We start from the raw sequence: 14,508 nt of genomic DNA, 5'->3' as shown, positions 1-14,508 counted from the left end.
TCTCTCTCTCTCTCTCTCTTTCTCTCTCATTATAAGATCCTGATCATGACCGAATTTTAGTGATTTGGCTTCTGTGACCACCCCCTCCTGGAAAAACAAAACAAAAACAAAACGAAGTCTGCCCAGCCTTCCTATCTCCCTGAGATATTTGTATGATTCACTCCCCTAGCCTCCCCCAACATCTTTTGTTTTGGCACCTGAGTTCAAGTGTCCTGAGGCCAGAGATTAACCCTAGGTGTTGTTCCTCAGGTACTGTCTTCTTTTGTTATAGGAGGTAGTCTATCATTGTCTGGAAACTTGCCAAGTAGGCTGGGCTAACTTGGCAACCTACCTGTCTCTGCCTCCCACTCTAGGCTCACAAGCCTATAGCACCATGTCTGGAGATCAAACTCAGGTCCTGGTGCTGGTGCACCTGCCCTAGGCTATCTTCATAACCTCCTCTCTTCCCCCCAAAACCCCACCTCCCCATCTGCTGAGACAGGTGTAGCCCTGGCCATCCTGTCTGTAGACCAGGCTGTGGTCGAACTTTGAGATCCACTTGCCTCTGTTTCCAAGGTGCTGCCTGGCTGAGACAGTGTCTCTTTGTTTAGCTGAGGCTGGCCTGGGACTGTGTAGATCAGGCTGGCCTTGAACTTGTGGTCTTCATGCTTCCTTCTCTAGCTACTAGGACTAGAGGTATGTGCCATCACACTTAATTAGTAAAGAGATCTTTGTTGTTGTTGTTGTGTTTGTTTGTGTTTGTTTGTTTCGAGACAGGGTCTCTCTGCATAGCCCTGGCTGTCCTGGAACTCACTCTGTAGACCAGGCTGGCCTTGAACTCAGAAATCCACCTGCCTCTGCCTCCCAAGTGCTGGGATTAAAGGCGTGCACCACCACTGCCCGGCAAACCCCGATTTTTTAATTACAAATTTTACTTTATGTATATAGGTGTTTTGCCTGTGTATATCTGTGCACCAAGTGTGTACCTGGTCCCCAAGGAGGCCAGAAGAGAGTACCAAATACTCTGGAAATGGACATACAGATGGTTGTGAGCCACCTGTGGGTGCTGGGAATGAAACCTGGGTTCTCTGTAAAAATATCTATTGCTCTTAGCTGCTGAGCCATCTCTGCGAGCCCCATTGACACCAGTTTATGAACCAGAAATGAACAAAGGCAGACTTAATTATTGATATAGAACGTCTTGTGTTTTCTGGATGCTGCCTGGTAGTGAGTGAAGCCTCAGCATCCCCCAAGCTGGACTGAAACTAGAGGACTTGTCCAAGGTTGCAAGGCTGGTCCATAGCAGCCTGTTGCTTGTGGCTACTACTTTTACTGAGGGTCTTGCTACAGGAAAGTTGTGCCTTGGCCACATGGCCAACCAGAGGCAGCCTACATCCCTATGTACTGCCTGTTAATGCAAGGATTCATTCTGCTCCTGTGGAGGGCTGGCCCCTTATGTAGCGTTAGGTCTTGGGATTGAAGCCCATTGGTTGGGTAGTCCTTGATTTTTTTGTGCAGGGTAGTCGGGATGACTGACTGCTGTGGGTTCAGGCTTCCTTTTCTGTTCTCAGTTTGTCTTGAATGGAGGCTTCTCTGAGTATTTTACAGAACTTGGGGAGGTTTGGGTGGAGGCTGGGGGAACTGGGACAGAGATGAAAGAAAGGGGCTGTCTCTTGGGGACTGCTGGGCAGGTCATTATAGAACAGCATCAATGGAGCTGGACCACTCAGGCTTCCAGGCTACAGACAGACACAGAAATGGGATAGTTTTCAGATGCAGTGGGTGAACTCTGGTGGAAAAGTGGGATTGGCAAAAGCTAATGTTAGGAAAGATTATGGGATGGTGATGGTCTCTAGCCTCCCTCCATATGCTGTGGAGTATCCATGTTCTTGATGACACTTCACTGGATCCTCACCTGAGAAAAGCTTCCAGGGAAGTCAGCGCTGCCGTGTGTGGTTCCCAATTGAGTAAGAGACTTGGACGGGTGGTTCTAGCACACTGTGGACCCACATCCTTTGACCTCAGCATGCTCTGTGAGCCATGGTTGCAAGCTTCCGAGCAGGACACTGGCCTAGGACAGGGCCCAAGCAAAGTGCTAACTGAAAAGAGTTATGTGGGCAGGGGCTGAACGAGGGAATGAAGTACCTGTTTTTTTCTTGTGAGCTAACAACTCATATGCATTTAAATTTTATTATTTATTTTTTTAAAATTTATATGTATGAGTGTTTTGCTTGAGCGTAATGTCTTTGTGCCACACAGCCTGATGTCGGAGAGGAAGTCAGAGCCCATGGGACTGAAGTTACAGATGGTTATGAGCTGCCATGTGGATTCTGGGAATTGAACCCAGGTCCTCTGGAAGAGCAGCCAGTGCTCTTAACTACTGAGCTGTCTGTGCTCTTACATGCCCTGAGTGCTGCTACACACAGGGAAAGCAGTATCTGCTCAAGAAAGAATTCCACAAAAATGGTCTCTGTTTTAGTCATGGCAGGAGGTACTCCATCTTTAGCATTTTGGAGTCTGCTGTTGCATGAGTGGTAGGCTCCCTGTCCTGTTCAGAAGGCTGAGGGGAAGGTGGCAGAGTGGTGAGTGAGGCAGTGGGAGGAGCTATGGCTGGGCTGGTGCTGAAGGAGTAGGCTCTGTCTGTGTGGCTGATGGTGGGTAGCTGGGAGCAGACAGGTCTCTGAGTTCCTCACAGAAGCCCTGTGTGATTCTCAGTTCTAAATGATGGCCTGCAGATAGACCATGGGTCCTGGCACCTTTGACAAGGACCACTCTGGCACATCTGGGTGCTAGATGTCACCTGCTGAAGGGCTGTATTTCAGAGTCCTGGCTTCCTTTCCATAGGATAACTCATGAGCCTCTGAGACAGCAACATTGGAGCTGGCAGAGTACACAGAGTGGAACAACTGGCCATTGCTTCTCCCCAGGAGACAGCTGTGGAGAAGTTTCCTCTGGGGTAAGGGGACCTTTACTGCAGGGCCACCGCCAGCCTGAGGCAGCCCAGTGTCAGAGCCCAGGGTAACATTCTGGCCTAGAGGTTCTCCCACTCTGTGAACCCAACTGGAGGTGAGAAGACCGGGCTACATGGTAGTGTACCTCTCTCCACAAATTGCAATACTTGCTTGTACTCTGGGAGGAAGTGGCAGGGAAGGGAGGCCTTGTTTCATGCTGTGTCGAGAGACTTGTTGCAGTTGGGGTCCGCTGCAGCCCTGGGTCCTGGACCGCTTTTCCTTTGTGCTGAGGGAACAACAGGTCTAGGCAAGTAGGCAGCGACGGGCGCGCGCGGGTGAGGAGGGCTGCTGCCTCAGCAGGAGCCCCCCCCCACCCCCCAGCTGCTTTTCTGAGTGCAGTAACTGCATCTTATCTGCATTCTTTATCCCTTCGAAAATATTTACTTTCAGCTTGGAGTTTTTGCTTATTCTGCACAATTCCAACAGCTGAAAGCCAGACGAGGTCCCTGGAGGTGATAGGCCGAGAGCTGGCAGACAGCTCCTCCCACCCTCTGTGGTGACCCCACCAGCCCTGGGTCTGGCCCATCTGTCTTTTGGTAGTATACTGGGGTGGGGTGGGGTGCTGGGGGAATGGACAAGGGAACAGGCACAGGCAAGTCCAGGGCCTCTGCTGGAAGGCTCTGACCCGTGACCCAAGTGGGCGTGTTCGCTAGTTGGGGAGTGAGCTATAGAGGAGTGGAAAGGGGCCTGCCTTTTGCCGTCCTGAGTGCCGCGGAGCCTTACTTGGCTCAGTGCCTGGCTGCAGGGGGCAGAGGCTGCCAGGTCAGCCTGGCTTGCAGTTCTATATGAGGGTGTTTTACATTGAAAACTGGTGCTTTCGTCTTTTGCCTCTTTCCTTTGTGGTCTGTGTGCTCGGTCCCTCTCTCCCTAACAGGCCACAAAGCCACCTGCACCTCAGGTCTTCAGCAGGCAGGCTGTCTGCGGTGCCTCAGAATCAGGGTGCTACTTCTCAATAGCTATCCGTGGCTCTCAAGTGCCTCTTCATGGTTCAATTTCTAATGCACTCCTGCACTTGACCCATTGTGTAGATGGGGTGTCAGTAGCTGGGCGCTGCTGGGGCAGTCTGCTCTGGGCCTCAGCCAGCCTTGGCTCAGGGTCCTTAGGGGCCAAGGGTAGTGACATCTATCCAGAGTTATTAGGGGGCCCTGGAGTCATGCCTATGCCAGAACCTGGTAGGCGTGGCTTCCCTTGGCTACCTCTCTTGGGGGTATCTCAGGCTCTAAGAGGCATTGTGGGGTGGGGGTGAGGCAGATTGGTCTCAGGGAAAGTTTGTTGACAACTTTAAGAAATATTTATAAACTCTGGCAAAACCCTGACAGTGTTTTGCCAAACAGATTTGCCCTCAACTTTTTCATCAACTTGTGTATTCGGGGAAACACAATCTGCTGTTTCTTAAGTTTACTTAATCTTGCACTGTTTTCAGAGCAGCCTGGCATGTGCTCTCCGGGAAGAGTGAACAATTTTCTTTATTAAAATTCTGTTTCTTAGAACCCAGGAAGTCATGTTCTTCCAAGCTAAGCTTAACCCAAGACCTAAAATAAAAGTTAATCAGCTCAATCCTGCTGGGGGAGGGGGGAGTTGGGGAGGGGATTGCTAAAATTCCTGTTTGCCTGACTCCAGCAGAGAAATGGAAATTCTCGAAGGAAATTAAAGACCTGGGTGTGGTGGCACATGCTTTTAATCCCAAGGGTGGGAGGTAGATGCAGGAAAATCAGGAGTCCAAGGCCAGCCTGGACTACATGAAAACATCTCAGACCAGAGGAGTGGGTCCATGAGGACATGGCTCAGTGCTTGGTACATACACATGGAGGACCTGAGTTCCAATTCCCAGGACCCTAGTAAAAAATGGAGAGCATTTTATTTTCTTTATTTTATTTTGCAAACTACTATAATCCCAGTGCTGTAGAAGAGAGAGACAGTAGAGACAGGAGGATCACCGGGACTTTGCTCATCCTCAGCCTAGCCCCAGGTTCAGTAAGAGACTCTGAAAGGAACACAGAAAGTGGTAGAACATGACATCATCTCCATGTTCATGTGCACACGTGTCTCTCTCTCTCTCTCTCTCTCTCTCTCTCTCTCCCACGCGTGCGCACACACACATGCACAATCACAATCACAAAAGGGACAGTCTTACTGGGCATGGTGGTTTTGTCCTAGGATCTGATCACCCTGGATGCTGAGGCAGGATTGTGAGTTCAAGCCCAATCTGGGCTACAAATTAAGTCTCTGTCCGTTTAATAGAGGGGAGGGCTAGTCTCTTGAAGACTTGCCTCGCATGCTTGTTCCCTGCTGCTCCTTCTCCTTTATATGCTTGCACACACAGGAAGACAAGAGTCAGTACCTGGTTGGCTCACGTTTCCTCTCATCGTAGGACATGAGAGCTATGTGACCTTCTGTCAGCTGGAGGATGAGGCCGCCTTCACTTGTAGCGCCGACTGCACCATCCGGAGGTGGGACGTGAAGACCGGGCAGTGTCTGCAGGTGTACCGAGGGCACACATCCATCGTGAACAGGTCAGCGAAGCCTGGTGGCATGAGTCAAGAAGACAACTGTGTAGGACTGAATCGAGCAGGGTAGCTAACTGCTTGTGGGAGCAGGCTGTGTGGACATTGGAGCTGCAAGAAAGAGGTATCATTAACATATATTAGTCTGTACTCTCCGGGGAACCACGCGCCATGGGCCATACCTGGTAGGTTAGTCAAGACTTCTTAACGACAGTGTGTAAATGCACACTTGGAAGTTTTGTGCAAAGTTCAAAGACAGATGTGCTCTTTTGGCAAAGTTGTAGCTTTTAGCCGTGTGAGAGCACGCTGTCAGTAGTTACCCCTCACTCAAGCTCCATGCTGTGGTGCGCCAGCCTGCTGCATGATTGCCCTTCTGATACCTCATATCCAGAGTTCCCTGTGGCCATGTGCCTGCCCCTGCCAGTCATGTGTCTGGAGTCTGGGCTGCCCTGGAGTGGCAGGGTCTCTCCTGTTGACAGCAGAGGCTTACTCTGAACAGCAGCTTGCCTGTGTGTCTCCCTCGGCCACCCCTGAGTACACTCTGGTGCCAGAGTGGCAGAAGGGCTCCCAGATTCCTTATAGCCCTCCAGATAGGCCTTACCAGACTGTCCTAAGGAGGCCGATGGTCTCACATAGCCCTAGACTTTCTTCGTTGCTTTTGTTTTGCTCTTTGAGGCAGGCTCGTGTTCTTTACCCTGGTCTTGCCTTAAACTCACTATGTAACTCAGGTTGGCTTTGAATTCAAAGCAATCCTCCTGCTGCAGCTTCCTGAGTGTGTCCCCTCCTTCCTTTGTCCCCTCTTCCTCCTATGCGTCTGGCCTAGAGTGTTACATGGATTCACGCACTTGAGACATGTTCCTTGCTGGAACAAAGGTTGGACCATCAGGTTTGTCACCGAGGGAAAGAATGGAGGATGAGTGGGTGACTGAGGGAGAGACAGGGCAGAAGAATGATGTTGAGCTAGCTCATTGAGTGTGGAGCGGGGCAGAGACTAGAAGCTGTGTCTGCTGAAGTGCCAAAGCTAGCCCATGAAGGCTGGGCGGATTCCTTCACCCCTGAGTGTTCTGAGCCTGACCCCTCCCCTCTTACCCACAGGATCCTAGTTGCCAGTGACCAGCTCTTCAGCAGCTCCTATGACCGGACAGCTCGTGTGTGGACTGTGGACAACGGACAAGTGTCCCAAGAGTTCCGGGGCCACCGTAACTGTGTACTGACAATAGCCTACTCTGCTCCCAAGGACCTTCCCAGAGATCCCTGCTTGGAGGCAGCCATGGGTGGCGGGCTCCTCGTGACTGGCAGCTCAGACGACACAGCCAAGGTGTGGCAGGTGGCCAGTGGCTGCTGCCACCAGACACTTCGGGGCCACACAGGTGCAGTGCTGTGCCTGGTGCTGGATGTCTCCAGTCACACAGCCTTCACAGGTAGCACCGATGCCACCGTTCGTGCTTGGGACATCCTGAGTGGAGAACAGCTGCGGGTTTTCCGGGAGCACCAGGGCTCTGTCATATGTCTGGAGGTGAGACCTGTCCAACTGCTGCTCTGTGGTATTGCTGGAAGGTGGGAATGGAGGGAACTGAAGCCCACCCATAGTATCAGGCCTTTGGTTGGCCCAGTTCATAGGACCAGCCTGTTCAGAGCATCAGGCTGTGCATCCTTTCAAATGTGGAGTGGGTGGAGTTCTCATGGTCTAAACACCTTTCTTTCTTTCTTCCTTTCTTTTTCTTTTGTTCGTTTGTTTGTTTTTTCTTGAGACAGGGTTTCTCTTTGTAGTCCTGGCTGTCCTGGAACTCACTCTGTAGACCAGGCTGGCCTCGAACTCAGAAATCCACCTGCCTCTGCCTCCCAAGTGCTGGGATTAAAGGTGTGCGCCACCACTGCCCAGCCTTTTTCTTTTCTTTTGTTTTGTTTTTTTCAAGACAAGATCTCTCTGTGTAACAGCCCCCCTGGATGTCCTGGGACTCACTCTGTATGTAGACAGGCTGGCATTGAACTCACAGAGATCGGCCTTTGCCTCTCGAGTGCTGGGATTAAAGGTGTTCACTACACCTGACCCCAGGCCCTCTTGCTCTGGGAAAAGTGTGTGGTCCATGCTTTGGGGGAGACATGTTCAGATCCCAGAAGTGCAGACCTTGCCAGGAAAAGACCCTAGGTTGGCTGAAGAGGAAGATTCATGAAAATGTCCAGACAAAGGGGAGATAATGCCACTGAAGTGATCTCACAGAGAAAGGGACGGTGTGAGCTGGGTGTGATTGAGAACACCTGGAGTCCTAGTGCTGTGGAGGCCAGGAGGAAATCTGAAGCCAGCTTCAAAGCCCTGTCTGGAAAAACAGGGCTGGGGAGGTGGTTCAGAGGCTTGCTATGCAAGCTAAGGACCCAAGTTCTTCCCAGCACTAAGCAGAAAAGCTGGGTGTTGTGGCACGTGAGTATAATCCCAGTTCTGGAGACAGAGGGACAAAGGGTCCCTATGACTTGCCGCCCAGACAGCCTAATCTCGTGAGCTCAGAACACCATCAAAGGGAGGAGAGCAGAGGTTGACCACTGGCCTCTCCACATGCACGTGTGCTCACACATGCACACACATGCGTATATACACACACATATACACACTTGCACATACATATACATGCTAGGAACATGAGCTCTCCACATACATGGACACACATATACAATACACACATATGCACACATGCTAGAAATATGTACATACACACACACACACACACACACACACACACACATACACACAAACAACATCAACAAAAACCCTGAAGGCCTGTCCTATGTCCGTATTTTCTGGGCCTGAGCTTCTGTCTTTGGTGATAAGAACCTTTTTCTTCCCCTGGAGACAGGACATTCTCAGCTTTTTAGCATGCAAGGAGAGTCTAAACACACCACCTCTGCTGCTGGATTTGGGGTAGTGTATTATCGGCCTTCATATTCTTGGGCACCAGTTTTCTCACTTAATATGCTAGTGGTGACAAGAGCCTTCCTTCTACGTTTCTTGTGGGCTGTAAGTGTGAAAGTAGCCTGACCCTCACCTGGAGCATGACTCAGTGTGTCCCCACTTGCGGGGAGTTCTGGGGAGTCACTGCAGTGGATGAGGATAGTGTATAGGCAGAAGAGGGCTTCTGTTTACATTTGGACATTGAACTTGCCAGCTTCCTACTATCCTCCAGAGGCTCTGCTATTTCTGAGTGTCATCAGCTGGGAACCAAGTCTTTACTAGAGAGCCTGTGGAGGAAGAACAGCCAGATAGTAGAGAGAAGCTCTGAGTCTGTGGCAGCTCTCTGGTCTGCAGGGCTGTATGGTGATGAGAGTCTCTGTCTAGGTCTGCAGGCTCTGTCTGGGTCTGCAGGGCTCTGTTTGACACGTGCAGGTTCTGTCTGGGTCTGTAGGTTCTGTCTGGGTCTGCGGGGCCTGTCTGAGTCTGTAGAGCTCTGTCTGGCATCTGAAGGGCTCAGTCTTGGTCTGCAGGTCCTGTCTGGGTGTGTAGGCTCTGTTTGGGTCTGCAGAGCTGTTTGGCATGTGCAGGTTCTGTCTGGGTCTGCAGGGTTCTCTCTGGACTTGCATACTCTTTGTGGGTCTGCATGGGTCTGGAGTCTGTAGGGCTATTTAATAAGGTCTAGTAGTTTCTGTGTGGGGACTACAGGGTTTTCTAGGGCTGAGGGTACTCTGCCTTTGGGGTCCAAATGCACCAGCAGAGAGGAACCAGCATTATCCAGTGCTGCAGTTGATCGTGGGGAGTACTTTCTGGGGTCACCCTGATTTTCCCCATTGAGACCTGCTAATGTTTCCTACCTTGTAGAGAACAGTTTGAGGTTTGCTCAGCTATCAAGGCCAATGGGCTAACCCTCTTGCTTTTCCTACAGCTCACAGACCGGCTCCTGTACTCGGGCAGTGCAGACAGGACGGTCAAGTGCTGGCTGGCTGATACCGGGGAGAGGGTACGCACCTTCCCGGCACATAGACACAGTGTGAGTGCCCTCAAGTATCACGCAGGCACCTGTAAGTGATCTGTCCTGGCCATCCCAGGCTACCCACCCTACCTTCTTTTTCCTGGTTTGTCTCTTGCATCTCATGCCTGCATGGTTTGCTAACACTGAGCCCCGCTAACTTTCTACTTCATTGGTGGCCTAAGGTTAAGACAGCCCCCTCTCCAGGTACCTGCGTCCCAAGAGAGTTGCACAGAGGGTTCAAGTAAGGGCTTACAACTTCCTTCTCACCTTTATGAGAATGTGGAGGACCTAGACACTCAGGGTCCTTGAGTCAAAAGCGTGTCTCAAGGACACATTTTAAGTACCTCATGCTGTGCTGACTGAGCTAACTGGTTCCATTCTAATCTCCAGGTGAGACAGAAACATCTCCTTAATTTGGCCAGGCTAGAGGGCCCATGGGTTTGACCTCACTTGGCCTTAGGTGATAGTGGATGAAATGAGCTTTTTGTTGTTCCAGAGGCTGACAGTTTAGGCTGGAATCCATGGCTCCCGGATGGCAGGCATCTCTTATCTTAAGTGGGGCAACATGGATCAAGGTAGTTCTTGGAAAACCAGCAGTTGTGTGGTCTTTGAGGCAGGCAGGCAGAGGGAAGAGCTAAGGGCATTTTTTTTTTTTTTTAAGCTGAGTAGGTCCCTTTGAGGTCCAGGGAACCCCACCCTCGGGTGCCACATGCAGTTTTGACCACTCTGTGCAGGAAAGGTGGGATCCCAGTCTAAGGTGGGACACAGCTATAGAGATGGATCCTGGTTACTCTGGATAGAATAGCTTGTTGGATAGGGAGGAAGCTTTCTGTCTTTCAGGTCCCAGATGGTCACACACCTGGGCCTTCATCACTTTCTCAGCTTCACTGATGGCTGTCCCTGTTCTATCTAGTTTCTGAGCTCCTAACAGAAACAGGTGTTAGACTCCCATAGGGACGGGCCTACGAGTATCTTCCTAGTGGAAAATGAACTTGACTTCATGTAAAGGAGCTGAGGGAAGAAAGCACGGGTATGTGAGGACTGGGCAGATAGCCTGACACGGGGAAGCTGTTTTTCCTTCCTCCCATGTTTGAGCCTTAGTATGGGCATAGCTCTGCTCCCTGAGCAGGGACCTCTCTCTCTCTCTTTTTTTTAAATTTATTTATTTATTTTTTTTTAAATTGTAATTTATACTCATCCACACAGGGGTTATAAACACAAAAAGGGCCAGGCGGTGGTGGCATACGCCTTTAATCCCAGCACTTGGGAGGCAGAGGCAGGCAGATTTCTGAGTTCGAGAGTTCGAGACTAGCCTGGTCTACAGAGTGAGTTCCAGTACAGCCAGGGCTACACAGAGAAACCCTGTCTCGAAAAAGCCAAAATAAATAAATAAATAAACACAAAAAGGCAGGACATGGGGAAGGGAATGACACTGGAGGGTGGGTGTTCATGGGGAATACAGATATCTTTCAGAACAGGATATCGGCTGGGTGAAGGTTCAGGGGACAGGTCACTATGACTCTGCCTATGATTCAGTTGTGCCAAGGCTACCTATTTACAAGGTCTATGACTACTCAGGCTGGTAAATTTCCATACAAGCTGCCTGTCTACAATAGCTTATAGCCATCTGTTTCAATGTTTTTCCACAGAGACCCAAGACTTGGTGTTAGTATACATGTATGACAGGCCTATTGCTGATTTTAGGCCTATGGCTGATTTTAGGCTTTCAGTGTATAAGCAGGGCTGCCCCTGACATCTCCTCCCTTCTCTAAGTATAGAAGGGCTGTGGTGATTCTAATCTTTCGAAGGCAGGGATAGAGGCCTGACCTCCAGTAATTGAAGGGGACCTTGTAATGGCTCCGGTCCCCCTGTCATTGTCCAGTGAGGCATGAGAGCCATACCCATCCCAATGGGACTTCTCTCTTAACTGAGCACAGAATGATTAGCCCCTAGACACCGCCAGGTGGCCTCCTGTGCCCCTCCCTTTGGCAGCAACTGGCACAGCTGTGCTGAAGTCTTTGTCCATGGCCCCTCCCACTCTCCGTGGCCCCTCCCACTCCCCACGGCCCCTCCCACTATGACAGAGCTTGGCTCTTGGTCTTTGCCAACAAGGCTACAGAATGGGCTTTGCTCCTGACTCTGCCTACTCAGGGGGCCCAGCAGCCCCACGGGGGAGAGACAAGGAAGGGACTGAGGAAACCCAGCAAGGAAACTTCCCAGGACCCAGAGGGGAAGTTGTACAGTCAAAGGCAGTGTACCAGGGAACAGCCTAGAGGTGCTGGCTTTAGCCAGGTGCACAGTGGCAAATACAAGATGGCCTTGGGAGTTTCTCCTGTCTCTAAATACCCTGACAAAGGACAACACGGGAGGAAAGAAAGGGTCCGTCTTACAGTTCCAGGTTGCAGGGAGGTTGTAGCAGGAGCTTGAGCGCCGGTTTCTGCGCATTCCGAGGCAAGAGAGGAGTCAGTCAGCGCAACCGTGCTGCCTGCTGCTGGCTTCTGCTCAGCACACTTTCTTCACTCATGCCGTTCAGGGCCAAGCTCAGAAAATCATGCCCCCAGTCCATGAAATGGTGCTCAGTCTTCCAACTTCAGTTAACAACCAGGAAGTGCCTCAGGGCTATCCTGATCTAGATAATTCTGCACTGAGATTCTCTTCCCAGGAGAGTCTAGGTTGTGTCAAGTTGACAGCTAAGACTGAGCAAATAGGATTGCTGGGAGCCAATACCCAGGCATTGCTCCCTCACCAGGGGTATTGAAGGGTACATAGTGGCCCAGCATCCTTACCTCTTAGCTGGACCTAACAGTTTCCCCACCCCCATCCCAGCCACCTGCAGTAGTTCTGTGCTCACTAACAGGCCCCATGTGCTTTTTCTTCCTGTGCTTCCTGCATTGTCTGCCGTGTGAACTGCTGGCCTCCTGCTCAGGGCAGGGCAGCTTCTGGGGAAGTTAGTGTAGGATGATGATGAACCACTCACTTCCCTCGGTGGCTACTCCAGGTGGGCCTCATCACTGGCCTTACTCGTACTGTTAAAACAGAGTCATAGTCCCTCTCACTGCAGCAGAAAGCATGGGGTGGTGCTCAGACATCTGTCCTAACAAGTATTTCAGGGACTCTGGTGTCCTTGACACCAAGCCAAGTAACAACAGAGGAAGACCCCAAGGAGGGAGTCAGATGGGCTGTCGGGTGCAGGAGAGTGCCAGAGAGCCTGGGCTCTGCTTCAAGGCCACGTTCCTCTCTGACGAGGGTGGATGAGCTCTTGCTGGTCTAGTAGGTATAGTGGGTGAATGGGCAGGGTAGAGAGCCTGCAGGATGAGGTGACTGCCCTAGAACCACGAGGCAGAGAAACCTGCCTAACCCAGTAGGGAATAAGATGGGTACCTGGTTCTGAGAGGTCCTTGAGAGACAGGGCCACTCAGGACAGCACAGGGTGACCTGAAGTCAAGGGAAGCATGACAGTCATACTTCTGGGGCCCTCAGTGACCTCCCTGACTTCATAGGACTGAGAGCCCAAGTTTCCCTTCAGAAAGCTTCCAGATGTTTACCATCTGGCCCTTAGGAGGTCATGCTACTCTCTCACCCTGTCCCTGTCTTGGGGAGGTGGCAGAGTAGCAGCCAGGAAGGGCCCAGTGTACTGCTGTGTGTCCACAGTGTTCACAGGCAGTGGGGATGCCTGCGCCCGGGCCTTTGATGCCCAGTCAGGAGTGCTGCAGAGGGTGTTCCGAGGCCACACCTTCGTCATCAACTGTCTCCAGGTAGGATTCTCCCTGCCCAGCTCCCTACTGCCCCGGGGAAGCAAGGGGTCTCCCACAGGGAGGAAACTCCAGTGGTCTGCTCATGGCTGACAGCTTTCCTGCCTGCCTCCAGGTCCACGGCCAGGTGCTCTACACAGCATCTCATGATGGTGCTCTTCGCCTCTGGGATGTACGTGGTCTCCAGTCGGTGCCACCTTTGCCACGAAGGCCAGCAGCCAAGCGCAGCCTGTCACGCCTCTTTAGCAACAAGGTGGCCTGTGCAGCTCCAGTGCCCCTACAGCCAGCCTGAGGGCCTGGAGAGGAAACGGTTGGACTGAGACCTGGCTTGTTTTACAGTGGCCTGCAGCAGGGCATGCACCTGCCCTCATGATCTTTCCCACTGTGGAGGAAGAGAAGGTCCCTCTTGTCCTTGCTCTGAACCAAGGCCTTGCTACCTGGATACTTCTAGCCAAGGCAGGGCCTCCAACTCTGATAGCTGAACCCTGGGCTGCCAGGCTCTCTCAGCTGGGAGAAAATGGTGACTTCTTACAAAATCCACGGAGCTAGACTGTCATACTGGCAAATCAAGTGCCACGAGGACCCTCCTGAAGAATCCAAATACACTCTCTAAGTGCTTCAAGTTGTCTTTGTTTGGTTTCCTTCTGGAGGCCTTCTGCCACAGCTGTGGTCTCCAGTACCTGGCCTGGTCATCTCCCTTCTGAGAAAAGGGCTTGTGAAACAAGGTCATCTATACAGCAGTGACCTTAGGAGAGGACAGGAAGCAAGGGACTAGCTCTTCAACCAGCCTGCTTGACAGGAGGTCCTTCTGGCTTGGTGGACCCACCCATTTTTGGAGATTATTCCAAGAGCTCTCTTCTGTTTTGGTATGGAGTTGAAAAGCTGGGTAGGGCCCTCTGGTCTTCTGCAGAAATGCTAGCAATATGCCAAATGTGGGAATCATTAGACACATGTAGGAGCCACAGGGGCTGGGGAGATGGCTCCATGGTTAAGAGCACATATGCATTGTTCTCACAGAGGACCAGAGTTTGATTCCTAGCACCCATGTTAATCTGTCACAACCATCCGTGACTCTGGTTTCAGCAGATCAAATGCCCTCTTCTGGTGTCCACGGGCACCTGTACCCACAATACACAGACACACATACAATTTGGTTTGTTGATTGAGACAGGGTTTCTCTGTGTAGCTCTGGATGTCCTGGAACACACTCTGTCAACCAGGCTGCCCTTGCACTCTAGGTACCTCACACAGGCACTTGCCTGTGCCTCCCTAGTGCTAGGATAAAAGGTGTATACCACTATTTTTT

General features: G+C 51.4%; 1 protein-coding gene across 1 annotated transcript in view; it reads left to right on the top strand.

The window, feature by feature from the left end:
• Positions 1–13,824, top strand: part of Wdr86 (WD repeat domain 86) — a 16,604-nt gene extending 2,780 nt beyond the window's left edge. The window contains exons 2-6 of the mRNA XM_028774685.1: positions 5,362–5,503; positions 6,590–7,010; positions 9,364–9,499; positions 13,102–13,205; positions 13,318–13,824. Of these exons, the coding sequence (XP_028630518.1) occupies positions 5,362–5,503; positions 6,590–7,010; positions 9,364–9,499; positions 13,102–13,205; positions 13,318–13,494 (980 nt within the window). The 3' untranslated portion in view covers positions 13,495–13,824. The remainder of the gene's footprint in view (positions 1–5,361; positions 5,504–6,589; positions 7,011–9,363; positions 9,500–13,101; positions 13,206–13,317) is intronic.
• The last annotated feature ends 684 nt before the right edge of the window (positions 13,825–14,508 follow it).

This window comes from Grammomys surdaster, unplaced genomic scaffold (assembly GCF_004785775.1).
Source record: "Grammomys surdaster isolate TR1022 unplaced genomic scaffold, NIH_TR_1.0 242, whole genome shotgun sequence".
Lineage (NCBI taxonomy): Eukaryota > Metazoa > Chordata > Mammalia > Rodentia > Muridae > Grammomys > Grammomys surdaster.
Note: the sequence above shows the minus strand (reverse complement) of the source record. Positions and strands in the feature narration are given on the sequence as shown.